General features: G+C 45.4%; 3 protein-coding genes across 7 annotated transcripts; all 3 read right to left on the bottom strand.

Annotated features, from left to right (window-relative positions):
* Positions 1-391: 391 nt before the first annotated feature.
* LOC132455971 (inositol polyphosphate 5-phosphatase K) lies at positions 392-11,303 on the bottom strand. The gene is made up of 13 exons (XM_060050089.1): positions 10,731-11,303; positions 8,973-9,552; positions 8,423-8,530; positions 8,107-8,215; positions 7,856-7,972; positions 5,518-5,693; positions 4,737-4,848; positions 4,495-4,604; positions 3,416-3,626; positions 2,340-2,477; positions 2,196-2,261; positions 2,002-2,106; positions 392-1,898 (listed from the first exon to the last, which is right to left on the bottom strand). Exons 2-13 carry the CDS (start codon positions 9,518-9,520, stop codon positions 1,404-1,406), a joined length of 2,295 nt encoding a protein of 764 aa, XP_059906072.1. The 5' UTR covers positions 9,521-9,552; positions 10,731-11,303; the 3' UTR covers positions 392-1,403.
* A 491-nt stretch (positions 11,304-11,794) lies between these two features.
* Positions 11,795-15,652, bottom strand: smtna (smoothelin a). Its single transcript, XM_060050109.1, has 8 exons — positions 15,510-15,652; positions 14,855-14,960; positions 14,323-14,398; positions 13,979-14,047; positions 13,777-13,840; positions 13,326-13,428; positions 12,961-13,112; positions 11,795-12,410 (listed from the first exon to the last, which is right to left on the bottom strand). Exons 2-8 carry the CDS (start codon positions 14,939-14,941, stop codon positions 12,263-12,265), a joined length of 699 nt encoding a protein of 232 aa, XP_059906092.1. The 5' UTR covers positions 14,942-14,960; positions 15,510-15,652; the 3' UTR covers positions 11,795-12,262.
* A 1,575-nt stretch (positions 15,653-17,227) lies between these two features.
* slc35e4 (solute carrier family 35 member E4) lies at positions 17,228-24,534 on the bottom strand. Of its 5 annotated transcripts, none has more exons than XM_060050098.1 (3): positions 24,438-24,534; positions 22,461-23,074; positions 17,228-20,699 (listed from the first exon to the last, which is right to left on the bottom strand). In XM_060050098.1, exons 2-3 carry the CDS (start codon positions 23,053-23,055, stop codon positions 20,059-20,061), a joined length of 1,236 nt encoding a protein of 411 aa, XP_059906081.1. In that variant the 5' UTR covers positions 23,056-23,074; positions 24,438-24,534; the 3' UTR covers positions 17,228-20,058. The 5 variants fall into 5 exon arrangements, with proteins under 5 accessions (XP_059906081.1, XP_059906084.1, XP_059906083.1 ...); XM_060050101.1 differs by lacking the exon at positions 24,438-24,534 and adding an exon at positions 24,086-24,419; XM_060050100.1 differs by lacking the exon at positions 24,438-24,534 and adding an exon at positions 23,950-24,091.
* Positions 24,535-24,699: the final 165 nt, after the last annotated feature.

Here is a 24,699-nt window from a genome sequence, read left to right as displayed (position 1 = left end):
ACACTTATCAAATAATCTATGCTGTTTTAACATTTCATAGGTTGGAAGTGTAGTTATCAATACTGAGGTATTAGTGGGAGGATATGCTTAACATACGGCCAGAGAAATTATTTTCTTTAATTCTACAACAGTATAGGGTTATCTTCTTGGCTGTCTACCTTGAGCTCTTTATCCTCTCACTTGCCCACACAGCAATTACCTTGATTGCTGACATTAGGGTCGTGGGCTACCCTGGCCTTGCCTTAGGGCAGCGACCTCAGCATGTCCAGGATTTCTCCAAGGATAAGCTCCTGTGGCTTCTAAAGTCTGCTTTCTATTTTCACAAGGATATAAAACCTTACAAGTGGGTACACGCACACACACCCACACATACTCTTGGATAAGAAAGTGGTTCGCTATGTTATTTAGTCTTTATTCTATCTGTCATCGAGTGGAAAACAGAATCACAGCCAGTAACAATGAAACATCTGTGGCATCAGCTGTTCTATTGTTGCTATAAATAAACACTGATGCATGTGGTACTGGTCCAGATCTATGGCTTCACATCAACTTCACACTTGTGACACGAGTGCATTCCTCACTGGTGCTTATATGAATTCAAGACCCCCCCAAAAAAGGTAAAACAATCAATGTTATTTATTTATTTTAATGTCTAATCCTGTCTTTAACTCGCTCAATCGTTCACTCACTCACACACTCACTAATCAGGTTACCGGAACTATAACTGAGGTCAACTCTAAGGTCAACTCTGTCGAGGTGTCAGAATACATCATTCACGACTAATCCGCACTGTCGGTAGGCCAACGATGGCAGGATTCAATGCCTGCCTTTACGAAAACCTCCCTCACAGATTTACCCAGACTTTGGTTATCGTTCAGAGTTCATAAAGTTTGCGTACATATGGTTTACGCTATGAGCCTCGAAAGAACATGTATTCATACACACATCCATCCATCTCTACATACATATACTAATACAAACAAACATACATACATACATACATACATACACACATACATACACTAATACATACATACATACATACATACATACACTAATACATACATACACTAATACATACATACACACATAATACATTCATACACTAATACATACATACACTAATACATACATACATACATACATACATACATACATACAGACTCCAAAGTACATAAAGTATGCAATGGAGCCCAGATGACGAGACAGGGATGAGTATTATGCTACAAGGCTACAATGTTGCATACTAAAATATAGCTCCTATCTGTGCCTCAACTTGAGTCTGCAGCACAGCTACAGTGTGGCTCAAGCCAGCCTCTGAACAGTCCACCGCTCATTGCCCTAACTGCTGTGTACTGAAAGAGTATCCAAAGCCCCGAATAAAACACACACCGCCACTCACACTACACACCCACATCACCGTGTGTGTGTTTCCCTGTCCGCTTGGCGCCCCCCCCCAGAGGGCTGGAGGCCGGACCAGGCCGGTGCTCCCCCAGGATGGCCGCCACCAAGGCCTCGGGCACGGTCACGGTGCCGCCAGGGCTCCTGGGGCTGATGGGGCTCCGGGGGCTGAGGGGGCTGAGGGAGGGCGAGGGCAGCGTGTCCGGGGAGACCAGCCGCTCCTTCTTGCCGGCGGAGCCCGGCGAGCGGCTGCCGCTCGGGGGGTCTTTGGGCCTCGGACAGAGGCTCAGGCCCTGCAGGGAGGGCAGCGGGTTGGAGGGGACGGCGGGGCTGCGGCTACGCCGACTGCTGTGGCGCGGGTGGTGGTGTTTGCCTCCGTTTTTAGGGCTGGGGCTGCGAGAGGAAACACTCAGCAGGACCAGGGTGCTGTCGTCCTCGGAGCTGACGTCTGAGCTCTCGGCCCCACCCGAGGTGGGACTGTGCACGGGGACTCGGAGCTGAGCGTTGGAGGGTGGGCTTTGGTTAGTAGGAGAATAACCAGCAGTCCTAAATATTAGGGACTGACGCTTACTGCATATGTTTGGTTGTTGTTGTTTGTACCTGGATTGGCCCTGCCATTCCTACGATGGTGTTCATGTTGTTACTGTAGTAACCCAAAATGTATTCTCCATCTTCTCTCGGAATGTCTTCTTCCGGAAAGGTGACCTGATGGAAGGAAGGTAGGAAGTCAACTGAGTATTCAACCTGAATTCGAATTTCTAATGTATAAACGTATCTATCTATATATGCATTACCTGTGCAACATGCTCTCCCTTGGCCCAGATGAAGGCTACATAATCCTTATGATGTCTGAATCCAACCTGTGTAGAGTAATATTAGAAAGTCATTGCCTTGTATTTCATATCAAATGAAAAGCCATTGACCAGTTCCTACATTACCTTGTAAAGCGCCACCCAATCCCATGAGCTGCGCTGGTAGCTAGACGCTACGCTGAACCGGACAGTAGCGTCCGATACGCTGCACCATTCCTTCTCCACCTGCAGTTGTACCAGTGGGATGTCCACCTTGAAGGGGAACTGTGGAACACATTTTACAGTACAGGAGAGGATGATAGAGACAGAGAGATAGACAGAGAGAGGGAGAGAGAGAGAGGGGGGGGGGGGGGAGAAAGAGAGAGGGAGAGAGAGAGGGAGAGAGAGAGAGAGAGAGAGAGAGAGAGAGAGAGAGGGAGAGGGAGAGAGAGAGGGGGGGAGAGAGAGAGAGAGAGAGAGAGAGAGGGGGAGAGCGACCGAGGGAGAGAGATGGAGGGAGAGAGCGAGAGAGGGAGAGAGATGGAGAGGGAGAGAGGGGGAGAGAGAGGGAGAGAGACAGAGGGAAATAGAGAGAGACAGAGGGAGAGCGTGAGAGAGAGAGAGGGGGAGCGAGATAGAGAGAGAGAGGGAGAGTGGGAGAGACCGAGAGGGAGAGAGAGAGGGAGAGAGAGAGAGAGTTATTACATGGGTGTTTGTTCCGTGGCCGTTGCTGCTACTGAGGGATAAGACTCATGTTGGGGTCAGAGGTCATGATTGTTTTGCTAGCGATTGTACTGTTGTGTACAACAGGAGGCCAACTGAATATTCCTCCCACATGTGCCAACACTTTACGTCACTGTAACCCCTTTGACGATGTGAAACAAAAATAAACTGTCCGCAGTGTGGGTAGAATCAACAGGGAATAAAGAATATTGGTGAACTATTGTGACATTTTACCTTTTTTTAACAAACACTATGAGAAAATAATAGTTGACTGCGCCTGCCTCTATTGGAGACCATTTAGATCAAAGCTTCCGGGCAATTTCTGACCTATAAAGGCATTTCTTCTCTGATGGTTTGGGGAATCTATCTGCCCTGTCAATCACTTTCACGCAGATAGTGTTATCATCTTAATACCACGGAAGAAAGCAGAACTCCATGCTCCTGCTACCTCTCTCGCTTTCAAACTTCTTGAATGGAACAGCTTGAATAGGAAAACTCACGTGAAGGGAAAAGATGGCGGACACTGGCTTATGGTCGCTGACGGTGTAGTCCATGTGGCTGCGGTACTCGTGCTGCGTCACCTTGGTGGTGCCGCCGAGCCATGAGGTTAGGCCGCGACGCAGAGCGGCGCTGTGGTTGGGGACCGAGGAGCCGGTGCGGCGGAGGCGCCACAGAATCCGGTCGGTCCAGGCAGGTTTCCGCTTCTTGGCACTGAACAAAACAAGATGGTGGAAAGCTTCAGTTAGTGTGTGGTAATAAGTATTATCTAGTGATATGTAGTCATATGTAGCAACACGACTTCATATGAAGTCATCTGAAGTCATATGTAGCAATATGTACTAGTATGCATTACTATGTATTAAAATGTTGCAATGTATTGTATTATGTAGTAATGTGAAGTTATATGTAGTTATATATAGTATATATATAGTATATATATTAGTATATTATGCTACACGTGAACCTCCTAAGATGGCGCAATTTGTTTGGTTCGCTGTCTCGGGATATTGGGCAATATCCCATGATTGATTGTTTGTTTGTTTTGTTTTGTCTTGTTTTTGTTTTATTTATTTCTTATTAATTATGTTTATTTTTTTTTTTTTTCCACAATGTCTTGTTTTTTTTTAAACGATTTATGATGACTATATGCTCTGTAAGGTGACCTTGGGTGTCTTGAAAGGCGCCTCTAAATTAAATGTATTATTATTATTATTATTATTATGATTGAGATCTCAAACTCGGTGTTCACGTGTAGTATATACTAAAATAATTATTCAGTATAATTGTTAAATATATAGTAATATGAAGTAATATATAGTAATATGAATTAACATGAAGTAATATGAAGTAATATATAGTAATATGAATTAAAATGAAGTAATATGAAGCAATATATAGTAATATGAATTAACATGAAGTAATATGAAGCAATAATAAGATGTACTATGTGGATATATGTGGCAATATGTACTAAAATGCATTATTACACGGTAAAAGTCTAATATTTGCATGTAAAAATGGCTGACAGACTAACTTCCCCAGGAGAAAGACCCTGAGGATCTGGGCTGCACGGTCCTACCTTGTGTCATACGTGTGAGTGCCCACATCAAACTTGTACGTAGGGGGAAAGTTGAGCGGGCCCTCCGTGAAGCCGTCCAAGATTAGTGCTGTGTTTTTAGCCATATTAAGCTGTTGAAGACACGTCATTCATCATCAGAGCGACCAGAGCGATAAGGGAATATGCGTACATTTAGCGTCTCAGCACCCAAGAGAACGTCTTACAGAAGGCCTATCAATACAGAGATGAAGGAGCTGCCTCACCTGGTCCCTCTCCCACAGCAGAGGCAGTTTATGGCTGTCGACGGCACACTTCACCACATGGATGTCATAGTCCTCGATACGGAAGTTCAGGTCCCCAAACCAGAACACCACACTGGCAAGAGAGTGTACAATATTCCATTTACCGTACATTTTTACGTTGACACGATTTAGATTAAAAGGACCCGTGTGGGAGGTTGATAATTCATCACAAGCCATTTCAAAGCCAATGTATTTGTGACATCACAAGTGGGTCCACATCCAGATGTGTAATGAGTAGATCACCTACTGCTTGTCCTATCTGGTGAGGCGTGCCGATTGGTAGGCTGGAGTTGCGACCCATACATCTTTCTCCCCAGATGTACGACACTCCCGACTCCAACTTGTGATATCAAACGTGGACCCTCCGCATTTAAGACCTCACAAGTGAACACTCCGCACTTGTGACCTCACAAGTGGACCCTCCTCACTTGTGACCTCACAAGTGGACCCTCCGCACTTGTGACCTCACAAGTGGACACTCCGCACTTGTGACCTCACAAGTGGACCCTCCCCACTTGTGACCTCACAAGTGGACTCTCCGCACTTGTGACCTCACAAGTGGACCCTCCCCACTTGTGACCTCAGAAGTGAACTCTCCACACTTGTGACCTCACAAATGGACAACCCAAAGCGGATGGAATCTCTAAAATGGCTTGTGTGTTGACTGATCAACCCCCTACCCGGTGGTAAAATGCACCAGATGGTAAAATACTGGCCCTTTAAGATAAGAAAAGCAGCTCACTCGTGGTCCAGCACGCCGGTGGCGGTGCCGCCCTCAAACTGCTGCTGCTGCAGAATGCTCTCAAAGTCCTCCATGCGCTGGTCCAGATTCCTCATGTGAGCTGGCAGGTGGCAGTTGAGGAAACAGACGGGGTGACCAAACATGGTCATCCTGGTGCTGACACCGCCTTTATTACCCTTGGTATTCAAAGAGGGGGGAGGAAACAATGAAAACGTGACCAACACAACAGATGCCCTGTTACATTTTGTTCTGTTTCCCTGGCTCAGTGAATCAACCAGCTAGTGTGCTAAGTTAGCACCTACATGCACTGCTAACCCGGTAGGTAAAACGCTTGATTAGCCAGTTCCCAGGTTTGACTGCGACATGTAGTGTTATGCTACTACATCATTCTGTCTCTCTATTAACCAACGATCAACAGTCTTCTCTTGCTTGTCCATGATGGCACCTAAGTCCATAAGAACATGTAAACAGAGGATTTCAAAACCCGAACAAGGTTGGAGGGCAGGTATCCATAGAGATATGCTAATGAATACTGAGGCTCTAAAATATAATCTGAAATTAGTCAAAATATGTATTATGTAAATAGAAACCAAATTGTAGGTGGACCACATGCTCTCTTTTCACCACTTAATTGTAATAATTTGCATCAGCCTTTTAAAGAGAGAAACCAGACTCATACAATGAATGCACGGCAGAATGCACGCAGGCACCCGGGTAGGTAGGTAGATACACAAGGAGGCCATCGTTCGGGCCCAGTTAAATGATTGGCCAGGCTTATTACAGGCCTGTGACAGTCACAGATACAAAATTATTTCCTTTTTTTGGTCTATGCATTTGATTTATTGATCTCAGTTGGGATTTAAAGAGCTTTTAAAGAAATTACAAAATGAAATACAAATAAAAGAATGCATTACCTAACTTTGATATATATTAAAAAAATCATAAACACATTTACCCCAAATCTTACCGAATTTACCTTCCGTGGGACTGAAAATAGCTATTTGATAAAGCCTGCCTCATTTTATGCTCCTTTTTTAACGTCAATGTTTAATGTCAATGTTCTTCAAAAACGATATATTTTATTTTAATGGGAGAAGCCGACTCTGTTTGAATTCATAGTGAAACGTCTGATCTAGACCAGTGCACCTGTTTCTACCAGAATACTGTGTGTGTGTGTGTGTGTGTGTGTGTGTGTGTGTGCGTGCGTGCGTGCGTGCGTGCGTGCGTGCGTGCGTGCGTACGTGCGTGCGTGCGTGCGTGCGTGTGTGTGTGTGTGTATGTCTGTGTGTGCGTGTGATTGTGCGTGCGTGTTGGCCAACCAGTGAGACAGACGATCATGCTGTTGCTGCACTGACCTCAAACAGAAGGAGACTGCACCACGGCCCAGGGTGATGCTGACATTAACATGCAGGGGACGGTCAAACACACACACACATACACACACCTATACAAGCACATACACATGCAAATACACACACACATACACGTACACACACACACCCCTATAAATGCACACACACACACACACACACACTTACACACACACACACACACACACACACACACACACACACACACACACACACACACACACACACACACACACACACACACACACACACACACACACATCTAATACACTCACACACACCAACAGACACAGACAGACACACACACACACCTCTATACAAACGCACACAGTGTGCCAGTGTCAACAAACCTATCTATTTAAAAAGGGATACTCTGTACTCGTCTCCTTGGTAATGGATCTTTATGTATCAGGGCACTGTGATATATATTCATAAAACGGATAGTTCCGGTCCTTGATTCTGATTCTAAAGTAAAGCAATACTAAACACAACACACATCTGTGACTGCATAACCATTCATTATTTGTATTAATGCCAATCTCAAAGTGTGCTAGCCTGTGTTGCTTGGCAACCATTTTCCTGTCTTGAGGAACTATGTCGCTTGACAGAGGAATGTTTATTTGTTTTCAATAATTGATGCATTTTATATTGATTTTGTGAATTCTTACGAGGTAATCTATCGTAACCATGTCGTGCCTAACAACGCCCCCTAGCTGTTCTAAAGTCACTGTAAACAGCAGACTCTCTGGCTTATTGCTTATATATACTCTATATATACTCTCTCTATATATATTTATATATTATGTATAGGGAGAGAGAGAGAGAGAGAGAGAGAGAGAGAGAGAGAGAGAGAGAGAGAGAGAGAGAGAGAGAGAGAGAGAGAGAGAGAGAGAGAGAGAGAGAGAGAGAGAGAGAGAGAGAGAATCTATGTATACAGTATATATATATATATATTTAAATATGCGTACCCAGCAGCCACCCAGTCCCGTGCGTGTTTTCTCCGTCTGCACATCTCGTAGGAACGGCAGGTGTGAGAACTTGGAGAAGGCCAGCAGTAGAACCCCTTGCATGCGCTGGGACGCCACCTAGAAATAGAACATAGAACGAGAATACTGTTAGTCGCACAACATCAGTGAAAACAAAAGACCAACAGAAAAACACTTTCGTCACACAATGACACGTTTCCGTCATCATCTGACGACTAAAGCTGCTTACTGACCAACACGTAGCCAAAGGGACCCAGAGTTTCCATGAAGAGCTCGCTCCACTGGTCGGTGAAGAGAGCATCTTTAAGCCGCTTGTTAATCATGGAGTTCACTTCCTGTAACCTGCGGAACACACAGAACACAACACATAATTAGCCTCTTAAAGAGAGAGTCAGGGAGAGAGAGCGAGAGAGAGAGCGAGAGAGAGAGAGAGAGAGAGAGAGAGAGCTATATATATATATATATATATATATATATGTGATTGGGCAAGGGAGTAAAGATGGAAGTAAGGATCTGTCTCCTCTGGTATCGCAGGAATTGCAGGCTCACCCGATGATGAACATGTCTATAGTTCCATCCACCACATCCCGGCCGAAGAGAGAGGTGATGTCGACTGGAGGGACGGCTGAACCCACGTTCCATGTGACTATATACACCCTATATAGGTGGGAGAGAGAGATGTGACTGTGTACCGCCTATATAGGAGGGAGAGAGAGATTGACTATGTTCACACTATAGAGGAGGGATAGAAAGATGTGCCTATGTTCAACATATAGAGGAGGGAGAAAAGTTCATAGCATAGCATCACATATGTAGCTATATGACAAAGAAACAACCTCTTCTAATTTCCCAGGTTTGTTTGTGTTCCCAGTTTTAAGTGTTTTATTATCAAATGACCCTTGAACATGGTCTCTACGTGGGCACGGGTCATGTAAACAGAATAGATAATAAAAAAACAGACAAGCAGCAACGAAACCAACAAGTAAATAAACAAATAAATAAACGTACTTTACGTTTTTTCAACACTAAGAAGGATGATATTATTTCAAAGAAATAATGAATACAAATGATAAAAGTAAACAATAATAAGACTACACACCTGAAGTCATTGGTCTCTCCTGCCGGGGTTGATCCTCCAGGGGTCTTGTTGTCGGGCTGGGGCCCCGGCCCCGGCCCTGATCTGGGGGGAGGCAGGGTGGGGGGGCTTGGCTGGTGGTTGGAGGCACAGGTTTGGGGGCTGCGGGGGCTGTGGGGGCTGTGTTGAGTCCGTGAGGGCTCGCTGGTGGGGGATGAGGAGAGGCATCTGGCCCCCTGGGGCACCGTGATGCAGAGGGGGTTGCAGGGGTCCTTCTCCCGGGAGCGGACTTCGGGCCCCCGGCACGGCTTCACCTTGGCCCCCAGGGTGGTGGGTCTCGGCCGGCTGATGCTCGCGAGCGGCGCCGGCGTCCAGGCGGGCCCGGGGTCGGGGGGCGGTTCTGGGTGTTGACGCGTCCCATAGGTCGACCGCCCCTTGAGGGCCCCTGAGGGCCCGGGGCCCCGTGGCGGGTCCTGGCACACGGTTTTGTGACGTTCATCTGACGGGCGGAAAGGGTGGGGCCCAGAGTCTAGGGGCCCGGCGGGCTCCAGGGTTCCCTGCTTCTGCTGCATGTCCTGCGTCCGCCTGCACTGCACAAAGAGCTCTGTGGAGATAAAGACGGATCAATCAACATATCACATTCAGAAGGTCCTTATGAATATTAATAATGTTAATACTGTTAATTATGTTTATACTCTGTTTAAAAGGCAGCCTGATGATGATAGGATATCGAGCAGCACTTCAGCTATTCATAGCGTATTTTTCAAAGGTGTGCCACAATTATAAATGATGATGACGATGGTGACGATGATGATGATGATGATGATGATGATGATGATGATGATGTATACATTTGTCGCGGAAAAGGGATAGACTTGGAAGGAAACGGGACCCACTGAAAGCAGGTACACAGAGTCCATCTTCTGTTGAGCTTTTGAGCGATCCCTCCCCACACAAACACATCCCTTTGAACTTACGTCATCAGGGGTGTCAGTTAGGTGGAGCAATGAGCATGTGTACGGCGTCTGGGAGTGATGACATCGAGGGCCTTCAACCTTGCACTCACATCAGTCTGTCTGTCTGTCTGTCTGCCTGTCCCTCCATCTGACTGTATCTCTCTCTTTCTTTCTGTCTCTCTCTCTCTCTCTCTGACTGTCTTTGTCTCTTTCTCTTCCTGTTCATCAGTCTGTCTCTCTTATGATAACCCCCCACCCCCCCAGTAAGACTAGTATAGGTGTGCATGGCACAGCCCATGCACCACAGCTGCACAGCTGATAATGGATATCAGCTCGTGGGGAAATAAGGGTCACGGAGGGGGGCTGGCTTCAGGCAGCTTCAAAGAGTATAATATCACACACATAAACACAACCTCTCTCTCTCTCTCTCGCACACACACACACACACATACACACAGACCACCAGTGACCCACCCCCAACGTAAATAAGACACCTGCTTTACTTATTCATGGCGTGCAGTTGGGTAGATGGCTCGCGCCACGTGACATCACATAGTAGCAACCAGTGAACGGTTTTGCGTTAACGATAAACGACCAATGAATACGGTTGTATTAGCGTTAACTGCGCGCTGTCTCCAGGTGACCTGGCTCCATTAATAATTGAGGATATTGCCGGAGAACATAATTATGATTCCTTGTAGGTGAAATGATAAAGGCTTTGACACCCTGACATGGAACACAACGGAATCCCTGGAGGAATCCGATGGTTTCCGTCCTGCTCTTTATCCTTAGAGGGTGTGGAAAACACAAAATGAATTTCACTTACCTTCCACGCGTTTCCCAAGGTGAACCGCAAAGTGATACCGACTGAGATTCACGTGTAGCGAAGCATCACTTTCCCCTTGTTGTGTTTTTCCTCGTTTCTCGAAAGGACAAACTGCTGTGGTGGTAGAGACGAGAGAACAAGGTCGAGAAGAGAGAGAGGGGGGTGGGGGAGAGAGATTTCCCTCTCGAGTCAATCACCTCGAAGGACAGATGAACACCGGTACCATGGACAGCGGATCTCTGTCACGTCCTGATAAATCGCATCCCGTAAGGGGTAAGTGTCACGGGAGGAAGAGGAGGAGGATGAAGAGGAGGAGGTAGCGTTGACTTCTCTAGGTCCATGGAGTAGTAGATGTTTGATATCGCTTGCGTCTGAGTATGAAACGGCTCCTCTCATTTGTCAAAGTGATGAGCCATCACGGAGAGCTTAAAGGGGTAAACGGTGCACTAGTCCGTCTGTGGTAGGCGTGCACCTCCATGCAGTTCCGACCGGTCTGCCATCAGACTACACCTCTCCTCTTCACGACCCCGCGACAGAAGTGGGACCAGACGGAAAGGTGCACACTCACGGATCGTAGTCCCAAGCATGGGTGTTTTTTTTTTTTCTATAAATAACTATAAGTCTAATCAATGACGCAATAATCCTCGATGCGCGTCAAGAATTAAACGTCAATCTGTCCCCGCACGTGTGCTACAATGCACTCAGTTAATGCATCTCATTGAAAGTCACCAACCACAGAAACAGCCACTATAGGCCCACGCTGGAGATATAGTGGCGGGACTACCGCCTCATGTCACAAAGCCTTGAGTTTAAAATATTATAACGGTATGAAAAAAAAAGTGATGTAAAACAATATAACAATAAATAAAGAATATATAGGTATATATATCCAATATATAAGGCTATTCGTTTATGTCAAACATTTATTTTATAGGGCCTACCGGTGTATCATTATGAGTATTTTTATCAGTATAGTAGGCCTACAGTCTCTCAACAGAATAGACCAGATCATTATTGATTTTGTAACTACAATCCCATTCAGCTTTGACCCTGTAACCAAGATATGTTTTAATATGATTTTAGACATGTTTTATTAAAGAGGAACAAAAATAATGTCTATAAATTGTAGGCTTTAAAAACAATGTAGACATGCCTTGAAAATGCATTGCCGCCTCCATGCGTTAAATGCAGATCTGTATAATCTCAGCAGAACATGATGTTCCTAAGTACCAGCTGTCCACACACACACACACACACACAGACAAGCATTTACTAACACCTACACAAACAAACTGCAAATAGAGCACTCTACAAGGATGTGCAATTATTAAAAAAACACTTTTATACTTAGTGGTGAAAACACTCCATGAAACCAAAGCTTATCATCATGGTGAGTTCTGTACATTAAGTACAGTGTCGTATTACGTTTGATGTAAGAGTAAATCCTGTTTAAAAAAAATTGGTGTAAAAGGAAAATATGTTGCCGTAAAAAAAAGAATAGGTGTAAAAGAAAAATACGAAGATGTTGCCGTCTACGTCCTCTTTTTGGTTTTGACCAGGCCTTTCTCCACCAGACATCGGTAGAACTCTTGGATATATGTGTAGACACACTTCCAGTCTGGCTCTGCCATGCGCAGTAAGTCTTCCACATCCAGCAGGGGGGGACAATTTGCCAACTTCCTGCAAACCAATAAAAGGGGGAAGGAGAGTGAGAGAGTGAGAGAGTGCGAGAGTGAGATTGAGACAGAAAGAAGTAAAGAGAAGGGAAGGGAAGGGAAGGGAAGAGAAGAGAAGAGAAGAGAAGAGAAGAGAAGAGAAGAGAAGAGAAGAGAAGAGAAGAGAAGAGAAGAGAAGAGAAGGGTGTGATAGTAAAGAAAAGAGAGGGAGGGTAGCGAGAAAAGTAAAAAGAGGGGTAGAGAGAGTCAGCTATAATTCTAGTTGGTTGAGGAAATGGATGGAAACATTGATATAACAGTCTAGTATACAATGTAATTGCACATGAATAAAGGAATGTAACAATAAAGGAAGTATTTGATGTGCAACAGCGTTATTGAACCACCCCAACCCTAACCCTAAAGCATGGAAGTCGCTCCACGCATCAACCACAAACCCAATCACAGTTGACAGTACATAGTACCATACGTTATGACGTATGAATGAGGCGCTGTCACATCTTGCAAATAAAAACAAAGATGGAGCCGCCAATTCAAACAAGGCTATGGTAACTCACTCTGCGGTGGTGAACGCCAACTCAAAGTTGTCTCTGCGGTTGTTGGGGTTGAGGGTGGAGTACTCGAAGGCATCCGGGAAGAAGCGGTGCACTAGCGCGCAGAACGCGATGCCGTCGCTCCAACTGGAAGAGAAGTTCTTGATGGTCACCCCCTGCAGCAAAACACAGCAGAGTTAGTCATGTATTTGTAGAGCCAGCCATCCCAGTTGAACAGTCTCGAAGGCCTTCAAACAGGCCCCCATGATATATACTGTACTGTATATGCTAATCCTGGGCCTCTGAAAAGGGGAAAACTCCCCTATACCCCGAGGGACCTGACGTAGCAGAAGCAGCTAGGGGAGGGCAGTAGGTGACACAGGGTTTACCTCATATGGCTCCGTTTTGGCGCGACACCAATCCAACAGCATCTGCTTGACATTTTTAGTGTTGGGCGCTGCGGCGGTTGGGCTTCTTACACTGGTGTCTGAGCTGTACAGTAAACACACACACACACACACACACACACACACACACACACACACACACACACACACACACACACACACACACACACACACACACACACACACACACACACACACACACACACGGGATGCATACAATGTGTGCTTACGGTGACTCTTTAAAAAGGACTTGTATAAGATATACTATATTGTGGATACAATTTCGCATGTACGATAAAAGTACATACTCAAAGGGTCACGTAAGCTTTTTTTTAGTGAAGTACAATGCGCATAAACTAAGTGTAGAAGTACAATGCATTCTGGGACGTCGAAGCAACGCATCATAGTGGGTGATGGTGTTGTGTTGTCCGACCTGCTGGCGGTCTTGGGGGGCCCGTTAAAGGACATCTGAATGGGTGACACCGGAGTCTTTGGTTCTGTTCGGTCAGGGAGCAAGTCAGGAATTTGCATGTTAGTTTAAATAGTTTATTGATCGATTTCATAGTTTAAATCAATGGAGTCCGTTTGTTTGGGACTCTATTGTAAATAAAGAGAGGTTGGGGGGGGACACTGACTTGGCTGCCCTCTTTGGTTCAGACCCTTCAAGTCTTCCTGTCTGGACCCCCGGTCCTTCTCCCTCTTATCTGAGGTCATGGAGGAAGTCAAACAAGATGTTAACATCAATAAGATACATTGTACCTGTAGTTCCATTCGTAAGAAAATGTACGTATAAATATATTATATGTAGAAGAATGTAGGGAGCAAGAAAAATAAGGGGGAAATGAGGCAGAGGAAAAGATTCCATCTGTTCACGTAATGTGAATGTTGGATTGATGAGGATGAGAGGACAATATAAACAAACATAAATATATTTATATTGGCAGGGGCTGTGAGGGTTATTTGAAGCTGTAGTCTTTACCTCTTTTTGTCTTAAGCAGTTCCCTGAGTGCAGCTCGCAACATTTTCCTCTCCTCAAAATCAACAGCTTTATCCAGCTGGAAGACAGAAATCCACTTTAAACAGGCGCCCGCCTGACATAAAATACTAATTGAGCAGCAAAGAATCCTTGAAACATTAATCATCTTTTAAAAAGATTCTCACTTTGGGATTAAAAAACTCTTCAGTGAGAGCCAATTCTGGTCTTTCTAATTACTTCTGTCATCATAACTGTGTACACCATGTACACCGTGTGCAATGGTGACATAAACAACATAGACTCAGAACAACAATTTATGTTATGTTGGTGTCTATGTTAGGTGGACATGACTATCTGAAGCAACATTCATGATAGAATGAAATGATTTAAGTACCTAAATAAACGAATGAAATACACATGGGGCCTGATTGAGTCTGTGTGTCTTCATGAACATATGACCCATCAAAGTTTGAATAGCCTTGTGTTAGAAATGCGTTAGCGGTGGACATTGTCACATCGGCTTGTACTGCCTCACCATTTTATTGAGGACATCTTCATCCTGGATGGCAGCGATGTCCTGGCTGCTTGGGGGATCGGAGGCTACAGCAGCGTCGGCCTCCATGTTCTGCTTGATCAGACAACTGCAGAAACAAAGTTCCAACAATTAAGGGTTTGCTCAAAAAATGCGACAAAGCCTACAAATGATTGCAAGAGGAGTCAAAAATGTCTTTCAAATAGTTTCAAGTCGACCAATCTTGTAAGATTAGAAATCTCTCAATTAGTTGGCAAGAATGTATTGAGCAGGAGAATAAGTGGGAAAACAGGCAAGAACAAGCAACAAGATTGCATCTGCTCACTTAATGAGAATGTAAACTGTTGGAGGGAGTCTAAACCAACGTAAACCATGCAGTGGCGTGTAGGACCCACTGTTATGTTCGTGTTTATTAAAGAGTCCCTCATTGTTTCTCAGCGACAGGCCCCAGTGCAGCAGCAGAGAACTGTCTGGAACAAGTACATATATAGTAGTGTAGCACTGCATGCAGAAGTATGCAATAACAACGTCAGCACTGAGCACCAAAATCAAAAGTTTTCAACACATGAAAAACACATAAACTCAGGATTATCTGGATAGATTTTTAATCTAGTTATGTTCTGTATAAAATGTGAATGTGTGTAAATGCATTGTTTACCTCTGTAGACATTCATCAAGTGGAATTTTGGTGTGAAATCGTCAGTGTCCTTCAGAGTGCTGGTAATGTGTGGCAGAGTGCTCCTCCAGCAGCTGTCCTGAAGTCTGTGGTGTTCTGGCTGTTGAGGAGTCCCTGTCCTTCTCTTTATACCGCAGCAGTAGAGAAGCGTTGTGTAGCCCGACCCCCTCCTCACACCCACCCACAACCCAGTGCTCCATAATGAGGACACTTGTTCAGATAAGCCACTTTTGCTTGCCCAACTTTGGAATGACTGAGTTGTGTTTTGATCGAGTCTCATGGTTCTCATGTGTTGTGCAACTGGCCATCGCTAGATCTAAATGAGATCCATCAGCCTCTGTCAAAACACGATTTAATAACATCAAAGCGGGGCGAGTGAAAGCAAACGCCTGACAATATCTTTAATTAAGCAATACCAGTAACATTAAAGGTAAACTAAATGATAACTTGTAGTCTATATGAGTTCAATCATGACATCACATCACAATGATCGCCTCCATTTCGGATGTTAAGCATAGGAATTTTATTGGTAGTAATTGTGTTTGGTAATTTTTACTAATTTTCTTAATAACTCATTATTTATCATTATGGGGGGACATTTTTGTGTTTGAAACTGTCAAAGGTTGTCACACTTAATGGGCATGTTAACATTTTGATTAGCCTAGCTTACAGTATATTTATGTTGAATAAGAATTAGTTATAATAACATAACTGTCATCTATACTGTAGGCCTACATACTTTCATCATAAAATGGTAGGGGAAAAAAAGTCCCATAATGCATTCCGATGTACAAGCCCTAAAGGATACACAAACTTCACGAAGGGCACATCTTGTAAGACAGAACCAGAAGAACCACCAAGGTGGCAACCTTTAAACATGGCAATTTACATGCCATAATCTAGCGTTTATATGTATGCTTTGGATGTATTACTTTGAATATCCCCATTAATGTCTCCCTATGATCACATTTTTTACATTCCTTTAAAGGAGTGCTGATTCCTTAGGCACTTCAAGAGTGCAGTCTTCACAAGTGCATTGTCTGTGAATTCTCAGGAACTGAATGGGTTAAATCATACCAAGGAGAATATGAGCTAACAGCACTGCCTTATTGAGGCAAAGGTTGGAGCGCGGTGTTGAAGGGAGTCAAGATGTCTTTGTATGAACCGATCAGTATATCTCCTACGCATTCTGGTTCAGCCAAATCAGCCCTTAACACTCGAAGAGATGCCAGTTAGTGAAATATAGTCTATTAGTCTAGTTATGTTCCAGCAATGCTGAATATTTCGTAGAATCATCTTCTATGTAATGAAGTGTATAAAACCTCTCAAACGGCGCCATCAAGTGGTGAATTTAGGTATAATCTAGGATACTGTGGCATTTAGTTACTTTTCAGATCCTCTCCAGTAAGGAAGACCTGAAGGGATAATGTCTGTGAATTCATATGTCACTTGGTGAGAACGCCACGTTATCAACTGAGGCAACTGGGTACAGTCATGGCTTTTAGGGAAGACACGCATTGTAAATGGGAATTCTGGGAAACATTCATTCCCCATGACGCGCAGATGTGATAAACATCCGTCACAGAGGCTTTTAAGATTGTGTTACTTTTCATGCTCATGAATATTGTTACGCCTCAAAACGTCCCCTAAATAACAGTCTGGTACAATTCAAATTTGAAAGAGACAAGGGGCAAAATTGCCATTGTTTAACTTTTTTATATTTGCGCCAGCCATATTGTAAAATACATAAATATTAAAATAACTATATACACCCACGTTGAAAACTGAAACAATGCGTATCACAGAACATGCGTTGAAGGCTGGATCTCCATAGCTGCTACGGAGGACTTGGCCAAACACAATCGTCATGTACCAAAAACACAAGTTGCGAAACCAATTCAAAAAATGACAGGACAATCCAAAACAAGTTAATGAGAGTATCATAACGGTAGCATATCCTTATCTCTATGTGGCCATAAAGTTGCAGTCAGTTGAAATGAGTATTCCTTCTTAAAGAGAGAGACAAAACACTGTTTCAAAGTATTGAAGCAGTAGTGTATACATTCGGTTAAGCTTTGTGTGAGTGGCTGCCCATTGCAATGTGTTTATTCAACTAAAAGGCAAGACTTGGCAAGCCTGACATTTGAGGAAATCATTAGAACCTGTACATCATTCAACCTCTAATCGTTGACACTTGATTAAGTAATAATGTATTATTGCAACGGCCATAGCATGTAAAGCTGAGGCATTATTCTAGTTTTCATTGTATATTTCACATGTTATTTTCTTGTATTAAAACCGTTTACTCTTATTATTGGTATTTTTTTTTAACGGCAACATTGCTCCCAGAATATGCTACAAGTTTCCACTATACCACCAGGTGAGAGGTTCCTGTAACCTCACAAGCCGTTGCTAAAAGTATCCATTTGTGACATCACATAGTGGGATGCACCCAGACGTGTATTGGACAGGTCCAAGGTCAGGGTTACAGACACTGCACCCTCATTTGCGGACTCTACCAACCGGTCAGGCTGGAGAGGATCAAACCATCATGCATCAGTCGACTCGTGATGTCATAAGTGGATAGGCTTTTAAATGGCTTGTGATGACTCATCTTCCCCATACCTAGTGGGTCACGAGAGTGGCCAGTACTTAATGTGATCTGGTGTGGCTAGGATGCTGGGACATAATGTGAAGGTCACCATCCTGGTATCATGTTTCAACAAGCCATCAGAGCTTCCCCGACATGGAGCCTGCCAGCGCTGTGTCTACTACTAAACCAATGGGAAGGAAGGAAGCTGGCACATCGGCCAATGAGACAACCAGGACTCTCTTGTCAGTGGGGAACTTGACCTCTGTGTCATAATGAATACAGTGGATATTAAACGTCAAAACTCACTCATCGGTTTGACATCTAGTGGCTGAAAAAAGATCATACCATCAGCTTTTATATGGCACCCCCTACCGGAAAAGGCAGAAATATCATCGGCAATATTATTTAAGCTCCTTATAGATGCCTTAGCATCCTGGATCCTGTTGTATAATCTTTACACTAGCCCTGTGTGAAACATATGTGCTATTTGACCTTTGACCAACCTTAATCAAGCAGAATAGACAGATCTTCAGTAATAAAAGTTAAAGCATAAGCTTCAATAATCTTAATCTTTAAACATTATTCTTTTAATTATACTGCATGTTTTAGATAGGTTGCAGGTTCAATTTGATTAGCTTATATATCCTGTTATTTTTATGGCCAGATCATCGTAAACATTATTTTTTTTACTTCAAATAAACAAAAATGCATTATATGCATCAAAATTTAGAACGTGAACAAAAACAGTCTCACGTTCATGTCTTATCTTCAGCGACAGCACAGACCAAGGACTACATTTAGACTATAGACTACTAGAAGAGGCACCTGCAGTTAAGAAAAACCAACAAGCTGGGCTCTCATTGGTTAGATCCTCAGAAGCATTCGCAAGCTCTGCCTCCCTTGTCTTCTTTTCCACAGGGAGGAGGGCAGGGAAATGGAGTTGAGACTCCTTAGAGTGTTACGGTCTAATAATAAAAGATAATAAGCCACTGTGGGAAAAGGTCAGTAATTGGAGTCATATTTGAAACGGTTTTTAAGCCGTGAAACTTAACTAGTCTGCATTAAGAGGGGAGCTGTGCTGAGCTGTTCTGTGGCCTCTGAGCTGCAGCAGAGCAAATCACGTGTTACTCCCGGCACCAAAAGAGACGCCCTGGCCACACATCAACAATGTCTTGTACCTCTTCTTGTAAATTACGCAACTGATGCATTTGTGTACACACACACACACACACACACACACACACACACACACACACACACACACACACACACACACACACACACACACACACACACACACACACACACACACACACACACACACACACACACACACACACACACAGGTCTGAAATGAACAGTACCTTGAATACAGTACTTTAAAATAGAGGGGCCCATTTTGTTGGTCAGGCAAAGCTCTAACTGTCCCTCACTTCAGGATCCGTCTGTCCCTGACATGCAGCTCTGTCCATCCCTGACGTGTAGATGTGTCTATCCCTCAGGTGTAGACCCATAGAAGCTTGAAGCAGTGGACGAATAGAGTCGTTCATCCACGTTCACAGTGCGGTTAGTATAACAGATCTCATCATGAGGTACCAAACAGTTCAGTGTGCTATGCGGGCATCAGAGCATTCTGAAGGACCCCGGACAAATCATCTCCACCCACACCAACCCCCTTCATTGCGGTTTCTCGTGATTTGCCACCATTGCAGAAAAATAAATACATTGGCACAGTGTAAAGTAAACAAAAACAAAAAATCAGATCCTTAAAAAATTAAAAACCAAATAAAAAAACCAAACAGGGTTTTGTCGTCATCAGCATGAATGGCCTCCTGAGAACCCGATCCCTCTCCTTGTCCTCTAGATCCAGACCACCCACTGAGGTAGCCACCAATTGCCCGCTTCAAACCGTCATCTCCCTCCCCCTCCCCCTCCCCTTCAGTCCATCTTGTCCCGCTCTGTCCTCAGAGATAACCTCTCCGTGTTGTGGTTCGCCGCAGTCAGCCCAGACGCTCCAGAAGAAGCTCCATCCTCCTCCTCCTCCTCCTCCTCCTCCTCCCCCGCCCCGCGGTCCCTCTCCGCCTCCCCCCGGCAGCCCTCACCCTCACCCCCATCCCCATCCGTGTCTTCACACCGACCCCCCGCCCTCGCCCTCGCCCTCGCCGTGGCCTTGGCGGCGCTACGTGCGTCCATGTAGTCGCCGAGGAACTCCGAGTTCTGGTAGATGAGCATGCCGCTTAACGTGAGCGCCACACCGGCGTAGCTCAGCGCCGTGAGCTCGCTGCCGAACAGCAGCTGGGAGAGCAGCAGGTTGCCCACCACGCTGAGGTTGCCCAGGATGTGCAGGGTGACGGCCGAGGTGAGGGCGATCACGCTGCTGCTGGCCAGGTTGTACAGCACCGAGCCCAGGCAGCTGAGCACGATGAAGAGCCACAGGTGGCCGTCGTAGTGCCGCGGCCACTCCAGCAGCGACCAGTTCTCCAGCGCCAGCGCCGCCACCGTCAGGATGCAGAAGCTGGGGATGGCCATCAGGTAGAGCAGGAACACCGAGTTGATCTTCTCCTCCTGCAGCAGGATGCCTGAGGAACAGAGGAACCACGACACACACAGCGCTGAATACCGAGGGGCGGGGCACCTCAGGGCTCGAGAGATGAGAGGAATGCAATTGGTTACCTAGTCTGCCTGGCCTCTGAACCAACAGGCTTGCGAGTGACACACACACACACACACACACACACACACACACACACACACACACACACACACACACACACACACACACACACACACACACACACACACACACACACACACACACACACACACACACACAGATGTCAGTGTGTTTCTCATAGACCAGGTAGCCATGTAGGTAGGATGTGGACTGCAGACGGGGGGGGAGATTAGACATGGGACACCTGACGGGGGGGGGGTAAGACATGGAGTCCTGCGGGGGGGGGGCGTCACGCATTGGCTCATTCGCGCACAAAATACATTTCAAAGTGGACCGGCCCACTTCCTGATCTTCCCGATCTCCAGTCCCTGCTGCTATAACCGCATTTCACATTAATCGCAAATATCCCGCTGCTTCGGGTTTTCCTTTGTAGGCGTGTTGAGAGGAGGCGCGGGCGAATTTGTTGTCAGTGCGTGTGCAGTGATAAGCGGGTTCAACCAATAAGTGGTACCCACACACCATTGGCATGTATGCACGCTTGTCTCTGTGTGCGTGTGTGAACGAGAATGACAGGGAGAACGAGTGCTATGCGGAGATGAATGAACGGAACGATATTTATATTTCAAAATCGCGTAGAAAAGAAAAGAAAAACAGGATCAATTTGTGGCGCTCGGTGTTCATTCGGTGGCGCTTCGCCACACATTGGTCTATGTATGGGAATCACTGCACTTCCCACTGAAGGGCATGCCAGTCTTTTGTCCTGGCGGTATGCCAGTATTATGCCAGCTGTTGGCCTGAGTAACGGTATGTGTGACTCAGTGAAGCCAAGACTGTCAAGCCCAGAGGTAAACATCACAGAGGGACACCACAATGACAACACTAGTTTTGCAGAGACGGAAAGAGAGATGAAACTAGAAACATGACCGCACCCTACGCAGGGTCAGGTTGGTTTGTTCCTTCAGGATAAACAAAACATTGAAAGTCATGAATTGAGATGAAATGATAAGGTGCAACAACGGTAACTGAACGGGAAAAACACATTGTTCCACTGACTGCAGAACGACACCAGAATACTGATTCAGTCATGTAGGACTACGGCATTCAATCTTTCTTCTGACATTATGAACTACATCATGTGCATTTAATGGTTCATTGCCTGAACAAATTGTCATCACAAAACCATGCTTGTCTGGGCGCAGCAACTTAACGGAATGATCTTAGGGGGGCCGTTGCGTAACTAACCCACATGACAGCAACTCACACAGAGAACATCTGTCTCTACAACTAGCGGCACATGACTTTACAATGTTAGCGGGAGGGTGTGGGAAAATGATTGGTTGGGAAAACACTAAAAGTATTCCCCAGACACAACGCCCTCCGGGTGTGTGTGTGTACAAGACTGAAGGCAAACTGTAAACGTGTAAACTTTTCCAGACCTTCAAATTACAAGTGTGAGCCACCACTTAAATTAGGGTACGCGGTTGGAAAGAAGTTATTTCTATTTTTACGACGCACGGCGATGAAATGTATTTTCCGCTTAATGTCTGTAGGGTTTACACGTATTCCACTCCATAATGGCGCCAACGAACTTAAATCAAATAATAAACCCAATGACACTGACAAACCAAACCTAAACCTAACCCAAACGAGTCTAGAAAATACTTACTTTGCTGAATAGACTTGACGCCCCTCAACATAGTGGCGGCAAACACGAAGAAGCAGCCGGTCTGGTCGAACTGCACCTCGCCCATGATGCTGAATGAGGCTCCGAGGCAGATGGGCATCATTGCGGTGTACTTGAGGATGTGGTGCTGCTTGCCCAGGATCAGCGTGGAGATGGCCAGGGTGAAGAGCGGCGTGGTGGTGTAGATCATTTGGGCGAAGGACAGCTGCACGTAGTTCAGGCCCATGTTGCCGAAGGCGATGCTAGCGCAGAACGTCAGGCTCAGCAGGAACACCTTGCAGCGGGCGCTGTGCGACAGGTCCGGCTCTCCTCCGGAGCCTTTGTGTCGGAACGTCCGCAGCTTGATCAGCCCATAGTCCACCACGATGGCTGTCAGCATGTGCAGGGCGGATAACAGCAGCGGGTACCTGAAGTTGTACACAGCGAATATCCATTTGTTGAGACTGGAGATGGTGGTTCCTGTGACGAGCCAGACAATGACAGCCGACAGGAGATGAAGCATCTCTGAGAGTGGTCTCCTGCCTCTGGGTTCCCGCTGGGTGACCTCGCTTCTGGAGAAGCCATCGTCACTAATCATGTTCGTATCATTCTCGTCTCTGTAAAAAAGAACAACACGTGTTCACATCGCAACGAAACAACAAACAGGCGTTCGATATTTGTCTTTCTCTGGAGTGGAGGGACAGACTGCTCGTTTCTCCGATGCGGGCTGATATGAGTCGCCCGGGTGTTGTGTTTTCTTTCCCTGCACAAGTAAACCTGTATTCCATACCACCTAAAGCCACGCGCTTGTATTTTGCTTCTGATCCCTGTTGTGTAAGAGGTACCAACCCATAACCTAACTCACCCCACCCATACCAATCGCAATCCCGGATGCTACACCAGGAAGCCTGGCGAAAGGGTGCTTTCCCCTCATTGGTTGACCGGGAGGTGGGACCGGCCTCCTCTCCACATCGAGAAGCGATGATTGGTTGCACTCTTGAAACAACGAAATTTGACAAAATAAAGAAATACATACATGGGCTATACGGTCGTGATCATGAAGATGCCAGATTAGCACCCCTTCGTTTTTAGAGGAACACTTTGTACTACACTGCGTTTAACCGCTAGACGCCAGTCCTCGCGTGCAACATGTGTGATTTAAATAGCAGATGACGTCATGCGCGGTGTCTATGAACCACAACCCAGTACGGACTAGTATAAACAAAAACATTAATAATCAGGCGCGCACATTACCGCACACACCACATAAAAGAGCCAACGCTCATATATACCAATATATATTTGATGTCGCCTATTATTAACCGCGACAACATTATAATGTCAGAATTGTTCCGTAGCCAGCCTGGCAAGTGGTGCCTGACTGTCACTTGACACTGGTATCTGAAAATTGTGGCCTCGACTTGTGTTGTTATGCTACAATCACCTTAGCCTCCTAGCACAGCCTTGTGTTACTAGCTAGCCTCCTGCTCACCTCGTCCCAGGCGTTCTCGTCTCACGACGGGACACCTGGAACCGGATGCTTCGACTGAGCGTTATCTGAGGGAGGGTGGGTCTTCAGGTAACTGGGTTTAGCGGCAAGAGAGATGGAAGGACTTGGTTTACGTTACATGTTTGGGATATTGCTCAGTCAAATTCCAATTCGTCCAATCTCCATATTCATTCTCTCTGTTGTGTGCTTATTCCTCTGACCCGGGGCATTTTAAAGGGGCTTACACAACACATAGGAAGTATGAGTACGGAAATTGCGTTGCGGTAAACCCGGATAACAGTTCCATGCAGGATCCTCTCTCAGCCTAGCTACCGACGCTAGCTACACCGGAGCCATGAGAATCACATCAGGTTAACATTAAACGGCAACCTCAGCATATAGCTTTCCGTCTAACATTAAAGATCGAGTCTGTCTTCCTGTAACTACATTAAAGCAAAAATGTCCCGGGGTTTTGTTGTCGGTTACTTTACCTATGAGTAACTTGGTGTTGACAGCATCCCAGCAGCAGTATCCTCCCGTCGGTCGGGTAGTGTGTGTCTCTGTGTGTGTATTTTTTGTACGTGTGTTTGCGTTTAATGACTCATTTAACACTGCAGTGCACACTGTCCTACTGTGGCTGCTAGGCTCTATTATATAATAATAATCATATACGATCTTAAGTCTTAATTATCTTTTAATGCATCGTTTTCAAATAAATCACTGAAATGAATTATTTTGCTAATCCAAAACGGC

Source organism: Gadus macrocephalus, chromosome 4 (assembly GCF_031168955.1).
Source record: "Gadus macrocephalus chromosome 4, ASM3116895v1".
Lineage (NCBI taxonomy): Eukaryota > Metazoa > Chordata > Actinopteri > Gadiformes > Gadidae > Gadus > Gadus macrocephalus.
The sequence above is the reverse complement of the archived record's forward strand: the minus strand, read 5'-3'. Positions and strand labels throughout refer to the sequence as shown.